A 17,566-nucleotide genomic window follows, 5' to 3' on the forward strand; every position below is an offset into this window, starting at 1 on the left:
ATACTAGAAAGTTAACTATGCTTAGATAGTTCACTTCATTAGTTAATCATGAGGAAATTATTCTATTTAATTAGGATGTCTCAAGCTCACTTAAGCTAAAGTGGAATTAGAATAAACAAAATCTTGATCAACGCTAAAAAATTCTAATAAAAGAATTCCCATTTCATGAACTTCACTTACCATATAATCATAGAATGAAGCAACTAAATCAGTCAGTATTAACAAACTTTTGAGCAAAAAGGAAAATTTGAACAGCTGAAGGAAATTCATAAATAGAAGACCAAAGAGGTTTTCTCTTTTATTATCAACACAAATGCGGGAAGGAATATGCAGCATAATGAAAAAGCTGTTCAAGTCATTGCATCCTCCTATCTAAACTCCAAGCTTTCCTATCAATTAAACTTACACACAACTTTAAACAGAAACAAGTAATGCAAGCAACTATAAATCTAAATTTACATTTTAGTCAGCGCAAATCCATTACAAAACCAAAGATGAACAAAAAAGGAAAAAAAGAAGATAAAAGGCCATATATGTAAAAAGAAAGCATCAAGATGTCTACCTCCTCAGCTATCTGACTCCTAGCACCAAATCACCTCAACTTATGTTGAACATTATGACTGCACAGCTTTATTTTGTTTGATACAAGCCGGTGCCTTGAACTCCTGGCACTTCCACATTGATGTAGCCTCGATTGGCATCACTCTCTCAGTGGATGGCTCAACTGGAAACAAAGGAATACTATCAACAGGATGATTCCCCGAGTTCATTTCAGATATTGGTGCGCTTCTACCCCTGACACCTTCCTTTGGCTGCGCCCTGTCTTTCGAGGTGCAAATGCTTAATGGCAACTTTTTTAGCTTCACCCTTCCTCTCTTCTTACCTGTGGTAGACAAATCTTCAGTGTTTTTCTCCTTTGACTGGCTTGACTCTGCTTCCCCATTATCCATCTCCATTTGGTTTGATCTATCATATCTGAGTCCCTTCTTGTCTTCCTTACTTGAGCATACTTCTTGAATGGAGCCTTCGGAATCAATCTTGCCAGCCGCTGCATGTCCATTGTTCAAAGATAAGTCATGTCCATTTGCCATACCAGCATCAGATCCCTCAGTCATTTCCATGCTCGAAGAGCTTCTAGGCTTCTTGTGTCTGCTCCCTTTTGATTCCGAGTTTGGAGAATTCTTTGTGATCCTAGGAGAACTGTTCATGGCTCGGTGTAACTTTCGAGCCAATTCTTCATCCGTCCCACAATTTTCAACAGGTTGGTATTTTTTGTACAAGAGCTGAACTGGGAGATGCTTCTTCTGTTTGTTCTTTTTGAGACTTCTTTCCTTGTTGACCGACTCATCAGAGAAAGAGGCAACCAAATCTAAAGCACTCTTAGCTGCAGCAATTGCCTTCGCTGCTATTTCAGCCTTTTCTTCGGCTGCAGCTCTAGCAGCCTGCGCAGTCTTACTTGCAGCTACCGCTGCTGCTTTCGAGGCCTCCACTACCTCCTCAGGGGTAAGATTAGGGTTACTCGAATGAGCACTCAGCAAATTTTTAAGCCGAGCTTCAAACTCACTTGAATAGGACGACGAGGAAGAGGGAGCACCCTCGCAAACCGTGACACAAGAAGCAGCAATCGTCGAAGGAGAGGCAGCAGCATCAACACAATCCGAATTCTGTTTTTTTAATCCAGCAAGAAGCCGCTTTCGTGGAGGCAGAAGAACATCAGCATCCAAGTGATTCACATCACACACGTTCTCCATGAAAACTCTACTTAAATCAAACCCAATTCAATTCAATGTTCAGGTACGAATAACAATGAAAAAATCATCACATGAATCGAAATTCAAAACTCAAATCCATCCAGCAATCACACACTATCTAAACAATTATCAACAGTCAGCTAATCTAGCTCACAAACCCAACTCCACATCCGTGATCAAATCAGGATTCAGTAAAAACAAAAACCTACAAGATTCTCAGCAAACCCTACAGAAACTGCTTCGTTGTGATATCAGGAACCCTCCAAAGAAGAAAATTCGATTCATAACCAACATATTCTTCCAAATATTCCACCGATTTGGTTCCTAACCAGAAAAGAAGCAAAATCAAAGTCAAACTAAATTCACAACAAAATTATTCAATTCATCCGAATTAGAATCTCTATGAAAATGAACCAAAAACCAACAGAAAACGCTAATCGTTATCTAACGAATTAGAATGTAGCCATGGATGCATAATTGAGCTAAGAACAAAAGATCAGACACCGAAAAAACCAAAGAAAAACCTCCAATTCACATAGAATATCATTTTGAGCAGCAGACTCATACATAGCAGAGTTTGCATATTTCCGATACACTTCGTTTTTTTTTTTCCTTCCAAATCAAATTAAGAAAGTGAAATGAAATCGAGAATCTCGATTCAAGCGAATTGCGCAAGAATCAACGAGAATTCAACAAACGCGGATCAAAATTGGAGAGAAGAACACACGGACAAGAAATGAGGTCCATGAGTACCTGATCCTGCTAGAGAGAGAAAGAAGAGAGAGAAATGGAGAAGAGTAAACGGCGAGGTACCATTAGGGTTTTCTTCCTTTTTTTTTTTTGCTTTTTTTTTTTCCTTCTTCTTTGTTCTCTCTAAGGAAGAGAGAAAATTGGTGGTGGTGGTGTAGGAGAAGAAAATCCAGGGCGTGTGTAATGAAAACCGAAGATTTTTTTTTTTTTTAATTTTCATTTTTCGAATTTCTTTTTTTCTGTTAGTTTTCTTTATTTTCTAATTAATTAATATACTATATAGTTTTTACAATAACAATTCCGCTACATTACCAACAGCATATTTGCCAACTTCTACCAACTCTTATTTATAATGGTGTTTCATGAAAGTGTGTTCGTAGATGTGTCTAATAAAAATGTCTTTTTTATAGCTGTGTTTAATAGAAGTGTCTTTATAGATATATTTTCTGGATGTGTCTCTTTATATATGTATTTAAAATATATTAATTATTAGACACATCCACGAACACACTTCTATAAAACACAATTATAAATAAGAATTGGTAGAAGTTAACAGATAATATGTTAGTACACTGTACTTTTTTTTACAATAAATGTCAGAATGTGAAGGAATTTGGATTGGTTATGTTTCCATATAAAGTTATAAACCACTAATAATTAATAATTACTGCCTCATTTCTCACTAAACCTTCATTTTTACTTGTATTACAATACCTAATTGCTATTACTTAATTACTCTTACATGTTATTTTTATTTTATTATTATCCGTTTTTTATATATATTTTGTCAAAAGAGGTCAAATTTTTCTTACAACTTTCTTAACTCTTGTTGTTTACTTGTTTATTAGCTACTTTTTCTCAACAACCCTAATTTTTTTTCCAGGTTTCTCTTGTTTAGTTTAATGATTAGATTAGTTTATATTTTGATTCTCCTATATGCTACTACCCCTGTCGGTAATAACCTTTTTTTTTTTCTAAGATGCTAGTTTGAAATTAAAAAATCAAATTTATTCTGGGCATAATCGATGTATAACAAAATATATTTATGAGATCAATTCAATTTGTCCCTCACTAAAATTACAAAGGATATAGTTGTTCTTTAAAAGAGAAAATAATAAATTCATCTATCACAATTTAAAATATTTAGCTAAAGAGTGTCTAAGAGCATTGATTGAAAGATGAAAATAGAAATTTTTTTCAAATATCTTCAATAATGTATTTAATAAATACATATAAATTATATTTTCTGTTTAAATCTTCTAGTTGTAATATCATTAAAAATTGTTTTTGGAACAGTTGTCACTAAAAACAATTTTCATAGCATTGTTCATTACAAAAATTGTGAAAAGATAAAGTTGTTTGGAAAGATAAAATTGTCATTTCTAAATACAAAAAATTACTATTTTGCCTCTCCATGTTATATTATTTTATTCATTTATTTTATTCAAAGACTATATTAAATTCAGAGTGTATTTAAAGTAGATGAATTATTTATCTAATATATTGTCTCTTATATAGTAATTTTATTCAACATTAGTGTATATTACTTATTTTTATATCCGGTAATAATAAAATTAAGGGTTAAGTACTTTTTTCGTTCCTAAGGTTTAGGTTAAAATCAAAATCGTTTTCGATATTTTTTTTTATTAAAATCATCCTCAACGTTACACAATCTTATAAAATCACCTTTTTGTCCATAAACAGCATTTTTCAAACGATTTTGTCCTTAAAAAAAAAAAAACGCCTTTCCCTCACTACTAACCGTCAACCCCCTCCATCATCATCATCGAACCTCTTTTCCTCTTTTTTTTCTTTCTCTTTCTTTCTCCTAAACTGTTACTCTCCCTTATCACTAATCCCTAACCTTCTTCATCATCATCACTGAATCTTTTTCTCTCTCTTTTTGTCTCAAACTCTTACTCTCCTTCATTACTAACCCCACTCATCTTCTTCTCATCACTATCATCATCACCATTATCACAAAAACAAAGAGTGAATCACACACACAAATTAAAGAATCATAAAATAAAAAGACTTTATCCAATAACTTCTTCAAGAGCTTGAACCATAGGCGGTTATTGCTACTATCGGAAGAGGAGCCGTAATAGATGGTGGCAGCACTGCAAACAATGCAATTGATGAGGAAGACGTCAAAGACGAAGCCGATCCGGTCTTCATTCTGCCCAAAGATGCGGTAGTCTTCGAAGAGAATTCTACGGCAGAATTGAATAACAAATTGGACGCGCTTCTTGAAAAAAAGGTTATGAGATTGAGAAATGATGGAACGACGGGGAAGGGGATGTTGCAAACAGAAAGAGGATGCCAACAGAGAAAAAAACAAAAGAATTTTGGCTAAGGCATGGTGCTATCTATGCAAGAGGAGAAGATAGAGTTAACTTGGTCAAAATAACAATTTGTTATTTTATGGATTTCAGCAAAACTTCTACTCCCTTTTTTTTTCTTTTTACTTGATTTCCTATATTTTAATTTGTTCTTCATTCTTTTATTTTTTCTAACTTTTTTTCTTCTGTATCATTTTTCTTTGATTTACTTTCTCTTTGTCTCTCTTGTTGTTGATTTTGGACAGAGTTAAGATTAGACTTGTGATGATTTTGTTGCAGTAAGAGAAGAAAGGATCAAGGCAGTGGTGTAATGGAGGTGGAAGGAGTGTTGAGGGTGGGGAGTAAATGGCAGAGGCAGAAAATGAAAGGAGGAGACACTGCGATTTCGATTTTCTTACCTTGCTATCTTTCTCTCTTTTTCGTTCTTTCTTTTTTTTCTTCTTTCTTTTTTTAATTTTTGAAGAACATATATATACATGAGTTCTTCTTTTTTAATTTTTTTAATTTATGTTGTTGCTAATTTTGTGGTTGTTGTTGTTGTTAGATTGTTAATTTATTTTGTAGTTATGGCTTAGCGATAGTGATGATAATGCAAAGATTAGCGATGAAGGTGGAGAGAGTTCTTTATTTTTAAGGATAAAATTGTCCAAAAAATATTGTTTATGGATAAAAGAATTATTTTATAACGTTTTATAATGTTAAAGATAATTTTAATAGAAAAAAAATGTCTGAGATAATTCTGATTTAACAAAAGACCTTATGGATGAAAAAAGTAATTAATGTGTCATTTTAATATAAGATTATTCTATTAAATAATAGCGTGATCCATATATAATTAATATAACTAATTCTAATAATATAGATTTAATATGATAGTTATTATTAAAAAAATAAATAATTGTGACTTTTTTAAATAATAAAAGATCCTTCGAAATTTTTGTGGAGACTATTCCAAATAGAAATTTGACTGTGAAAAATTTTTTTCACAAGGACAGAAACAGGAGGTAAAATTTTTTCAAGACAGGAACGGAGATCCGAACAAAAATCCCCGCCCGTCCTCGCTAATATCCAAAATTCATAAATTTACTTATTAGTCTTTAATCATTTATTTCATATATATGTTTTTTAGTTCATATGCTATATATATATTATATAAAGAGAAACCCTAAATTCATAATCTTTATTTATATAATCCTTCTTCAATTCAGAGATCTCTAACACCGTTCATACTCTATCCAACCTCTCTACAACCACTCCTTCGCCACTCTCCTTTCTCAACATGTTGTCACCCCTCACCGCGCCATTAACTCTCACCGCGTCATTCTCCTCTTTGCAACTCTATTATCGTACATATTCTCATCTCCACTGTTGCATCTCCCATGCTTGTCTACTGTTATGTACTCTGCCTCGTAGTTATATTTCCTCACCGCGTCAGTTCAAAAGAAGTTATCGTTTGTCGTTTAATGTTTTTGTATAAAATTTTATTCTTTTATATATGATGAATACTTACGACTTTATTTTTATGATAAGTGAAAACTATTAAAAAGATAAAAATAAGAACCCACAATAAATGAAGTTCCACAAAAAAATGAAAATGGAAATAATATTCTTCTACAACCAAAAATTGAGAATAGAAATAAAAAACAAATCTAAAAACAGAAACAGAAAACAGAGGCATCTCTATCCCCGCCCTTTTCCCTCTCCTCCCTTCTGGAAAGTAAATAACAAATAGAGGTTACTTTTATAAAATAACATAATTATAAATTTTAAGATATTCTACTTAATAATTATAAATAGTTTCTTGATCGATTATAGTACCGATAACTGACACTTAATTCACGTCAACAATCTATCTAATAATAATTGCTGGCATATTTTTTTTTTTTTTTTGCTTGCCGCTTATATCTCACTCTCCCTTGCTTTGAAAATTGACGCAAATATTTTAACTTCAACTAGTAATTGCAACTTGATCATTAATTTAATGAGTTTCGTTGATATATGTCTTTATAAATTTATTATTAATAAAAAATTTTAAATTTTTTCATTCAATAAATATAAAATAAATACATTAAAAACTTAAATTTTTTATATTTTTAATAAAAAATCTTATTTTATAATCTTAACTTATGTATCTTAGAATATATAATAGATAAACCCTAATTTAATTAAGTGGTTGTTTGACTTAAATCTTGGCATAATTAATTCTTAAGAATTGCTTAATTTAAATCACAGAAAAAAATACAACTTAAATTTAAGAATTTAGTTAATGTATATATATATAAGTTTTAAAATTTTTCTTTTAATAAATATCAAAATGAATGCATCAAAATGAAATAATTTTTTATATTTTTAATAAAAAACTTTTTACTTATAATTTTAACACGTATTTTTTAGAAAATAAGTTAGCTAAATCCTAAATTAAAAGAATACTCATAAAAATGTCATATTGAATTGAATGGCATAATAGGAAAGTAATAGAGTTTGAGGTGGTTTGACATTAAATTTTCCAAAGTCCACTGTTATTTATATTGATAAAATAATTGCTACGTACTAAAGTTTTAATTAATTTTTTTTTTTTTGGTGACTAAAGTTTTAATTAATTTGTTTCATATTCTTGTCACTTATTGTCAGAAACTAAAATTAAAAAATAATAATATTTCATTTTATTTTACTATTAATTCTAATTGTTGTGTTACAAAATACTAGTTAATAATTAGCTAGTTGCATCTCCTGTATTTTGTTGTCAGCCTAGATCACTATTGTGTTTCGTCTAATAAATATTGGGGAAAAAAAAAAAACCACCAGCCAAAAGAACAGTCCTTAAGGCAAAGTCAACTATTAACCCTTGATAAAAAAGAGTGTAGTTCAAACACTTGTAGAAATATCACCGGGATCCATAGAAATTATTTAAGAAAAATGCTATTTATACATTAAAATTAGCTACTAATATATTTATATATAAATATATGAGTGATTCAATTTATTTTTAATATATATTTATATTTTAGCATGTATTTTATATTAATAATTAATTTTGGTGTACATTTAGTATAACCCATTATTTAATAACATATGTCATATGGTTCTATTTGTAATAGTTTTTTTTTTTGTTAAATGGATTAAAAACATACCCACATATCTTTACACACTTATCACATGTTACAGCAATAGCTAAGAAATTTTTTCAATTGGTTGCAGTTGGTGGGATTCGAATATGAGACATTTAGATAGAAAAGAAGATATTATACCATTTGAGATATAGTTCGTTTGCTAATAATTTTAATACAATAAAGAGTTATCAATAGGGGTGTTCAAATCTAAATCGATCTAAATTAAACCGTTCATCCAATTCAATCCAAACTGAAAATCGATTAAAATCGCACTAATTCGGATTTGATTGGATTCTATTTTTTACAAACCGCCGGATCGAATTGGATTTCGGATCTACTTTTCATAACCGATCCAATCCAATCCAAACCGCACAACGTACTATAATATTATTATTTTATTATTATATTTACAATTATACTTATAACATGTTCAATTTGTTATACATTTTTATATTATTCAGTATTATTATTATTTAATAAATATTTTATGTTCAAAATGTTATTTATTTATTTATTTTAACTAACTTATCATTTTATTTCTATTGTTATGTTATGTTGGCTTTTAAAAATATTGTTGAGATTTGTTATGTTATTGTTAATTATTTAAAATTTGATGTTAAGACTTGTTATATGTATTTAATTTTTTTAATTTACAAAACCACAAATCCAATCTAATCCAAACCGCTTGAAATTGGATCGGATTGGATCGGATTTTTTTTTAAGTCATCCAATCCAAATCATACCGCAAGCAAAATTAGTGTTCGGATCGGATGAATTTTTTACTCAAAACCGATCCAAACCGTACCGCAAACACCCCTAATTATCAACACAAGTTGACATAGATAAATGAAAATCTATATTCCTTAACCATCTCTTCTAAATTCAATATTTATTGGAAGATGAGAATTGAGCTTATTTACTTAGGAGGACATGGATCTAGTACAAACTAAAAATACAGTAAAAAATTTAGTTAAATACCTTTTTTAAATATGACAGTAACAGTTTCTTAAATTTTTGTATTAGATTAAAAAATTATAAAAAATAGTTTATTACATTTTAATTATTATCTATTTTTTTATTAACATAATAATATGGTATAAATTATTTGTATAATTTATAATATCTCCATTTTTATTCTCTTAACGACATGAAATTATTAAATACTTTTTTTAATGAGAAAATAAAACGTGGAATATTTTATTAATTATGATTCCATTTTCTAAAAAATATTGTTTGCGTATGATTTTTTAAATTATGTTATATTTTTTATAATCATGTGAAATCTAATTATTTTAATTTATTTATAAGGTATATTTTAATAAAAATTAAAAGACAATAACTATAAATATAATAGCTAAATGCATTCTCTCTTATAAATTCAATGGCTGTATTAAATATATTGTTTGTATATAATTTATTAGTTACATTTAATTTCTACTATTTAAATTAATCTAATGACTATAAATACGTTCTTATATTCATATAAGAGTATCATTTTCACTTCTTATATTCATATAAGAATATCATTTTCACCGGATACATTCTCCATACATACATACCACATAACACACACATACATATGGATAGATTATGTTTCTTTTTATTGCTAGCAAACAGTTTAGGAATGACCTCTAATATATAATTTGATTTAATTTTAATATTTAAAATATTTCGATTTTACTTTTATTATTAATTATTTTAATTATCAGTAATTAAAATATTTTAAAAATACATATAGTATATACATTTGCTTCCACAAAACTAAAATTATTCTTTCGGACAAATCACATAAATAAATTATTAGTGTTTGAAATTTATGTAAATATTTTAAATGAAAAAAGTAGACATTAATATCCTAATTCTATATAAATCGAATCAATTTACTTTAATATTGTGTGGCCTTTTCATATGTCCCTTATATTATACTTTAGGAAAAATAGACAAAAGTACACCCAAATTTTCACACGGAGTACAAATGTACTCCTCAATTTTTTAATGAGTCATTTGTACACATGAATATAAAACTCCGTTGTCAATTCTACCATTCCGTGACCTGAGTAAATTTTCCGGCGGTGGTGGAGGCCAGGTGGCACGGTATTGTATGATGTGGCCAATTTGAGGTGACACTGTGGAAAATAGAAATATTAATTATGAAATTTGTTGAAATAAATATAAGAAAAGGGAATAATCAAATCACTCTTCATCCTCTCCCTTCTTCGAACCATATGAACCCTAACACAGGTTGAAAAAAAAATCTTCCTTCACCCTCTTCATTTTTCTTTGTACATCTTCGTCCTTTCTGTTGTAACAAGGGTTTGTAAACTATAATGTATGAAAATGTCACAGTCTCAACGAAGGAAGGATATACTTCATGCTTGTGCCAGTGGTTGCGGTGGCTCGTCTTTTACGCCAAAAAATAGGAAGAAGAAGAAGTTTGACTACAACAATGGCAAGTGCCTGCATGGACTTGACGCAGTGATGCTTGAGTCTGCTACAGAGTGGAACCCTGGAAGATTGTTTCTTCGTTGTCCATTATGGGAGGTATGTGAATTCTGATTTTGTTTATGATGACAAATGTTAATTTTCTGCAAAATGGTTAAAATTTGTCGTCGAATTCATGATGCAGAAGGTTGAATTGAGGTGTGACTATTTCATTTGGGCTGATGAAGTTGTTGATGCTGGAAGAGATTGTGGAATTCAGGAACAGAGTGAAGAAAGCAAATGGAGGTTTGCAGAAGAAAGCAACTGGAAGGTAGAAGAAGAAATGAAGAAGATGTTGCAGACAATTGATGGGATTAATCAAGAGTTACAGAACATTAGAAAATGGATGCAGTATGTATGCTTAGGGATAAGTATATGTATTCTGTGTTTATTCATTAAGACATTTAATCAGTAGTTGTAATTCCCTCTAAGTAGAAGGCTGTGTTGTCAATTTCATTTTTACTAGTATCTGAATACAAAGGATTTTTTCAAGGTTATTAATACAAATGGTTGGTTCAATTTTATTTCTAGTACAATTCCGGCAACAAAACAAACTGAAGATCTAATTCATTATGAACAATAAGTAAGCATAACTATGATAATCTATCATTAACAACAAATTGAAACACAAGTCATGAAGCCAGAGGCTTAAATAGCAAACTACAATTTCACCTTGCAAAATAGCAAACATGTCTATGCCTATAGGCATCAAAACAGATGTCTACATCAAAATATTAATTAGCTAAATCCAAACCACAGGAGTACATATTTAAATTACAATACCATAAACATAGTCCTAAATGATAACAACAATCTTTTAAACTCCAATCAGAAATCTACAGGTCCAAATGAGAATACCAAAGCCAAAAAACTCCTTTGTCCAAAGCAACTACATTTGAGTTGCAGCCATTGTTCCAGTTCTACTTGCTGATTTTTTTTCCACCTATTGGTTGTGTACTGGTTACACCCTTTGCACCTGAGCCACCTTTTACCACTTTTGCACTTGGAACATTTTTAGCAGCTGGACCACATTTTGCACTTGGACTACTTGCATTTGGGCCACTCAAACTAGGGGCTAGTGGTGAGGGTCTTGGGCCACTCATGGGTTGTCGGGTCAGGCCTGGTGTGGGCATAAATTGCTGGAACCTTTCTCTCAAAGAAGGACTTGCAGCATTCATTGTCTCAGAGCTGACTATTGGCTGAACCCTAACACTTGAACCAGAATTGTTAGATGGAGGCTGGGCAACATTGACTTCTGATGTTGGCTCTCCAGTGTTCTGGAAAAAAAAAAAGACAAACTCAAGTGGTAAGGTAACATGTAATTCAGATTTTGTTTATTCTAATATGAGCTACCACCTCACCTGTTCTGGTTGGTTTTTTGATTTTGCTGCTGTAGCTGCTGCCTCTGCTGCTGTAGCTGCTGCCTCTGCTGCTAGAGCAACTTCTTCATCCAGAGTATCATCCTTCTTTTGTTGACAAGTCCTGCTGTTATGACCAGACTATAAAAACAAGTTTAAGTGAGTATAACTAATTCTAAATTGTCAATTAATAGTCACTAAAGTGAGAACATTAATTATTGGGCTATAGTCATACCTGTCCACAGTAATTACATATAGTTACACCATAATTTCTCTTAAGTTTGTGAGGGTTGGAGTTTGGTCTTTGTTCATTCTTATCTCTTCTTCTTTTTTTGGTGGGCCTTCCAATTGGCTTTTTATAGTGGGGAGGCAGAGGAGGGTAGCCATCAGCTTTATTCCAGAATTCTCTACTTGGCACAGGATTAATATTCATTTGATAAGCTGTGCTGTATGCATGCATTCCAAGCCAGTTGTGGATTTGCTCCTCTGGCTTGCGACCTCTAAGAGCGAGTGCAGCACAAGCATGCCTACAAGGTAAGCCGGTAAGCTGCCAGAATCTGCAAGTACATTTCTGGTTACCCAAATCAACAGTTACTTTAGTTGGATGCTTCTCAACCTCATATATATCTTCAGCATCGTCTCCAGACCAGGTGGGAGTCCACTTGTTGCTCTCCTCCTTCTCTCTCTCAAGCCTACTTAACTGTCTTGGAGCAACCGTTCCAATATATCCAGATAGACTTTTTTTATTTCTAGCCATGATTCTCATTACATATGTCCTTACTTCCTCTAACATAGTGATAATGGGTTTACCTCTATATTTCACAATCTTACCATTGAATGTCTCGCAGTTGTTGTTAGTAACGTTGTCAACCTTGGGCCACTCACTGAAGTGAGCCTTTGTCCACTGCTTCGGATCAAGCTTGTTCAGATACTCCCATGCTCCAGTATTGATCCATTGTAGCCTCAACATTGCAGCATCAAATTCTTGAGTTGTAGTGGCTCGACAACACTCCCACACTGCCCCTTTGAGTTGTTTATCCTTCCATCTCTTTGTGAAATTATTCCAAATATGCATAGCACAGAAGCGATGATGAACTCCAGGCATAACTTGTTGCATAGCCGGAATCAGACCCTATTCAATTAATATGTCAATGGTTAATACAATTGAAGTTCCAACCATGTTAACAACAACTAACTGCATACCTTTTGTTGGTCACTAATGAAGTTCCAACCATGAACCTTGTAGTTGCCCAAGTCATTATGTAAATGCTCCAAGAACCATTTCCAGTTATCTCTAGTTTCTGAATCCACCACGGCATAAGCAATTGGGAAAATCTGGTTGTTCGCATCTTGACCTATTGCAGTGAGTAGCTGTCCTCCATAGAAGCCCTTTAAGAATGTGCCATCAAGGCCAATGAAAGGTCTACACCCTAAGACAAAACCCTTCTTACATGCCTCAAAAGAAATGTAGACTCTCTTGAACAAGGGCAACGAGTCAGGCATTGGGGTGGTATCCAAGTGCACTGTTGAGCCTGGATTTGACAGTAGTATTTGGTTAAGATAGTCCCTCAACTCAGCATATTGTTCTCTCTCCGATCCTTCTATATTTTCCCTTGCCTTTTTCATGGCTCTCTGGATCTTCTTATAATTAATTGCTACATTAAACTCTTTTTTAAACCAAGTTTCGGCCTCCGCACAAGTGATTTCCCTTTGGTCTCTAATTTTTTCTTCTAGCATCTCAGTAACCCACACCCTATCTGCAGATTTATTATTATGTCTTCTAGCACAGACGTGCTGATCCACAAATGTCTTCACCTGATAACTCCTCGGCTCGTTTGACCTAGAGCAGTAAATGTTCCAGGGACAATTCTCATCCCAACAAATCGCCTTACATTTGGTTGGCTCAACCCTGCTGAACTTGATGCTTCTTCCTATTTGAATATTGTACTTCCTCACGGATCTCTTAAACTCATCCATGGTAGCAAACTCCATCCCAAGCTCCAGATGAACTTGGCCAAATGGTGCTGTTGGATTTCCCTGAGGCCACACACCTTGTTCACTATCATAATCATCTTCACAATCAGATGACATTGGACTGTGTAAATCTTCAGATTCATACTGATAGTAGTCAGGGTCGGAGTCACTATCATCATCTGAATTAGAGGAATCAGGCTCCACATGAGGAACAAATATCTTTGGTGCCTCATTCCTTCCTCCTTGAACAAACCTTTGACCAGTCGGTGCTGGCCTCTTATACGATGCTCTTCTATTCTTCTGACTGTTCTTAGATTGTTGGGTGGGCACTTCATTCTGACCTTCTTGCTGTGAATTATTAGGAGGTGGGACTTCTGCTTCACTTTGCTGCTGGGTCGTGTTTCGGTTGACATTTGGGATTTCGGAATGTGACGTTGGTTGGGTTGTAGGAGAAGGATTGGGAGATGCTGGGTTTTGAGTTTCATTGCAACTTTGGTTGATTTCGTTTTCCTTATTGGCCTTCTTAACATACAACTTTTTTGGGGTAGGCTTTTTGTGGACTGCCTTCTTACTTCTTCGTCTTGGGGTTTCTTGTGGTGTAGATTGTTCAACGGTATCTGTAGTTGGACATGGCTCATCATCTACAACGTCTACCACTTCAACTTCCTCAGGTACATCAACAATATGATCCCAATAAACATGGCATATTCTTCCATTCTGAATACCAAATTCATACATTCGGACTACATCACTGTCAAGCCTAATTAAATGCAAACCATTCGATACCTCATTTTCAGCCCAGTAAAAATCTTTGAACAAGACATACCCCAAATCCTTAAATAACCCCACCATAAAAAATGTATTCAGAGTTTCCACATTCACCCTAGGAATTACAGCAACCTCCCCTCCAACATATTTTAGAACCCCATTCATATTTCTCTCAAATCTTCCTTTGTGATGATACACAAAGGTTATATGATTTGCCATCTGTTTATCAAAAATTCCTCTATCAAACTATAGAATAACTAAATTGATGCATTTTCATATCATAACACAGATACATGTGAAGGACGGAAGCATTACCTTTTGATCGCGTCTGATTCTGAACTCTCCTCCTTCGCACAAGCTTGCGTTTGGACTTCCACGCTTCTTGCCCTACCGCTTTTGCCTTCAGAATGTAAAGCAAATGACGAACTGCAATGAACGACTGTGAAGTGCTCAGAAATTCACTATCCTTACTCTCTGCTAGGGCATGTTTTCATTCAACACTGAAATATGAAAACAAAGATAATGAAGAGATTTGTAAAAAATTTTCCTTTTTTAAAAAAAAAAATTCAACAAATTTCATAATTAATATTTCTATTTTACACAGTGTCACCTCAAATTAGCCACATCATACAATACCGTGCCACCTGGCCTCCACCACCGCCGGAAAATTTACTCAGGTCACGGAAGGGTAGAATTGACAACGGAATTTTATATTCATGTGTACAAATGACTCATTAAAAAATTGAGGAGTACATTTGTACTCCGTGTGAAAATCCGGGTGTACTTTTGTCTATTTTTCCTATACTTTATTATTGTTTAGCAATATTTGTTGAGAAATGTATTATCTTTTTTGAGTTTTTAGTTATTGTTATTGTTGTCTTGTCCAACAGACTGTCATTAATATTATTATTGTTTCCTTTTTCAGCACGATGCTATATTCACTTTTATTTTCGTGAACTTTCAATATACATTAATTAAGAACATTATTAATATATACCTCCCAAAATCATTCAAATATTATATAATGACATAACATGATAACATAATCACATAATAACATAACAACCATAATAACATAGTATGATGACATAATTCTTAATACAACAACACAATAATAATAACACATAACATAACAGTCATCTAAATAGTCAGAATAGATGTGACCATGTAAAGTAGTGACGTGGGGCCTGATTTTTTGTGCTCTCTAAGTGAGAGGTATCTCATCCTCGCCTCTGATTGATTCAGGTGGCCTAGATGGACCTGCACAATCAGAGGGTGCAGCAGCAACTGTCGAAGAAGGAGTGTCACCCAATTCAAATGTCTCGTCCAAAGTCTTTAATGGAAGCTCGTTTAGGTCCACATCAAGGGGTGTTTGCTGTCCAAAGACCTGTTGTTCACGTTGGGCTGCCTCATCCTCCTGGATAATGACACTAATCTCCTCCAGGAAGTGGGATCCTCCGAAGTCACTATCTAGGTCATCACTGTCTAGCATATCCAAAAGGAGTTTACCCAGGCTCATGAATACTTGACTCTCATGCAGGGATATATCATTGCTAAAGACATCAACAAAATAATTACCAAAATAATCATCACCTCCAAACCCGCCACCATCCCCTAACCCTAAAGCACCACATTGAATGCCACTATCACCCTTACCACCACCTCCACCATCTCCACTTCCATCAGCACCTTCACCAACATTAGATCCACTTCCTAAACCACCACCACCACCACTATCATCTCCACCTCCACTACCACCTCCAGATCTACCGTCATCATTATCTCCACCGCTGTCATCTCCACTATCACCACCATCATCCTCGCCTCTCCTAATACGTCGACATCTACCTCGACGTCCACCCCTCCCTCCCTCTCGGCCACGTCCCCTATTTCGTCGACAACCTCGACCCCTCCACTCTATGGCATCAATCGCATCATCGAGCCATCTCCACTCACGATCACTGGCTCGTGTACCAACATGACGTCTCCGCTCTACTCGACGTATGTCAAGAATACCTGACAACTGATCCATCTCAGGAACCTACCCTGGACCTCTCTGCGTCGCATGATCAGCTGGGATAGCATCTATTATAGGGTCTCCAAGAAAGAGCTCTGGCGATAAGAATCTCCTCCCATGCTCGTGCCACCACTCCAAGTAAGCTTGTGATAGTCCTGGATCTGCCACCACATCAAATCGTAGGGTGTTCGAAACTTCGCCATCAGAAAATCAATGTCGAGTGCAGGTAGTGGGCAATGCTGTACTCCATCAAGCTGTGGTAGTACCCTATCCACCTGATGCCACTCTATCATGACAAAGTAGATCAATGCCCTTACAGCACTCCATAGTGCCATATGCCGGGGCTCTAAGATCTCGGGATGAATTACCTGAACAACATCCGGTGTGCTATATAGCATCCACGTGAACTGGTAACGAATGAAGAGTATTACAAGTCAAGTTACATCCAGTAAGTAGTTTAAACAAACTTAATAATAAATGCTTCAACCCTAGATCACTCACATCCATTGCCCGGAGTAAATCTATCATGAGCCTCCATGCGCGACTCTAGGCCCCTTCTCGCTTAATGTTGGCTGATAACTGGCCCACCTAACACGCAATATATGTTATGAAAATGGCAATAATCTCTAATATATATTACTAAACATGACAACCATAAAACGGTACTTACCTCGTCGCCAACGGCCAATGAAAAGCGTCAAACCCATCGAGCCTAAAACCCGGAAACCGCCAAAAGATTCATGACTGGAGGAGTTGCAATGGACCGGCCAACTTAATCACATTCCTGTTGGTCACATGGCATAAGCACCGGCATAACCATAACAGAGCAGCGGATCCCCGACTATATCCACCCATGTCCTTTAATCTCGTTATGTATGGTAGCCGCCGAATATGCATGTGTGTACCATACTTGTCACTGAAGAGCTGGGTGGATAAAAGCATCATGATATATGCCATCGCGTACCTCCTGACTGTCTCCCTGTCTGCGTCCTAGGGAGGATGACTGAATATATCC

At 34.2% G+C, this 17,566-nt stretch overlaps 1 protein-coding gene across 3 annotated transcripts; it reads right to left on the reverse strand.

Annotated features, from left to right (window-relative positions):
• Positions 1-266: 266 nt before the first annotated feature.
• LOC107642501 (PHD finger-like protein) lies at positions 267-2,733 on the reverse strand. Of its 3 annotated transcripts, none has more exons than XM_021122840.2 (3): positions 2,565-2,683; positions 1,961-2,075; positions 267-1,758 (listed from the first exon to the last, which is right to left on the reverse strand). In XM_021122840.2, the coding sequence occupies exon 3, from the start codon at positions 1,749-1,751 to the stop codon at positions 615-617; it is 1,137 nt and encodes a 378-aa protein (XP_020978499.1). In that variant the 5' UTR covers positions 1,752-1,758; positions 1,961-2,075; positions 2,565-2,683; the 3' UTR covers positions 267-614. The 3 variants fall into 3 exon arrangements, with proteins under 3 accessions (XP_020978499.1, XP_020978498.1, XP_088342349.1); XM_021122839.2 differs by having other exon boundaries at positions 2,505-2,683; XM_088486223.1 differs by having other exon boundaries at positions 267-2,075; positions 2,565-2,733.
• Positions 2,734-17,566: the final 14,833 nt, after the last annotated feature.

This window comes from Arachis ipaensis, chromosome B5, assembly GCF_059453495.1.
Source record: "Arachis ipaensis isolate K30076 ecotype BB chromosome B5, ASM5945349v1, whole genome shotgun sequence".
NCBI classification, from domain to species: domain Eukaryota; kingdom Viridiplantae; phylum Streptophyta; class Magnoliopsida; order Fabales; family Fabaceae; genus Arachis; species Arachis ipaensis.

Excerpts from the sequence above, each read along its gene's own strand:
- LOC107642501 (XM_088486223.1), bottom strand. The coding sequence starts at position 1,751 with ATGGAGAACGTGTGTGATGTGAATCACTTGGATGCTGATGTTCTTCTG.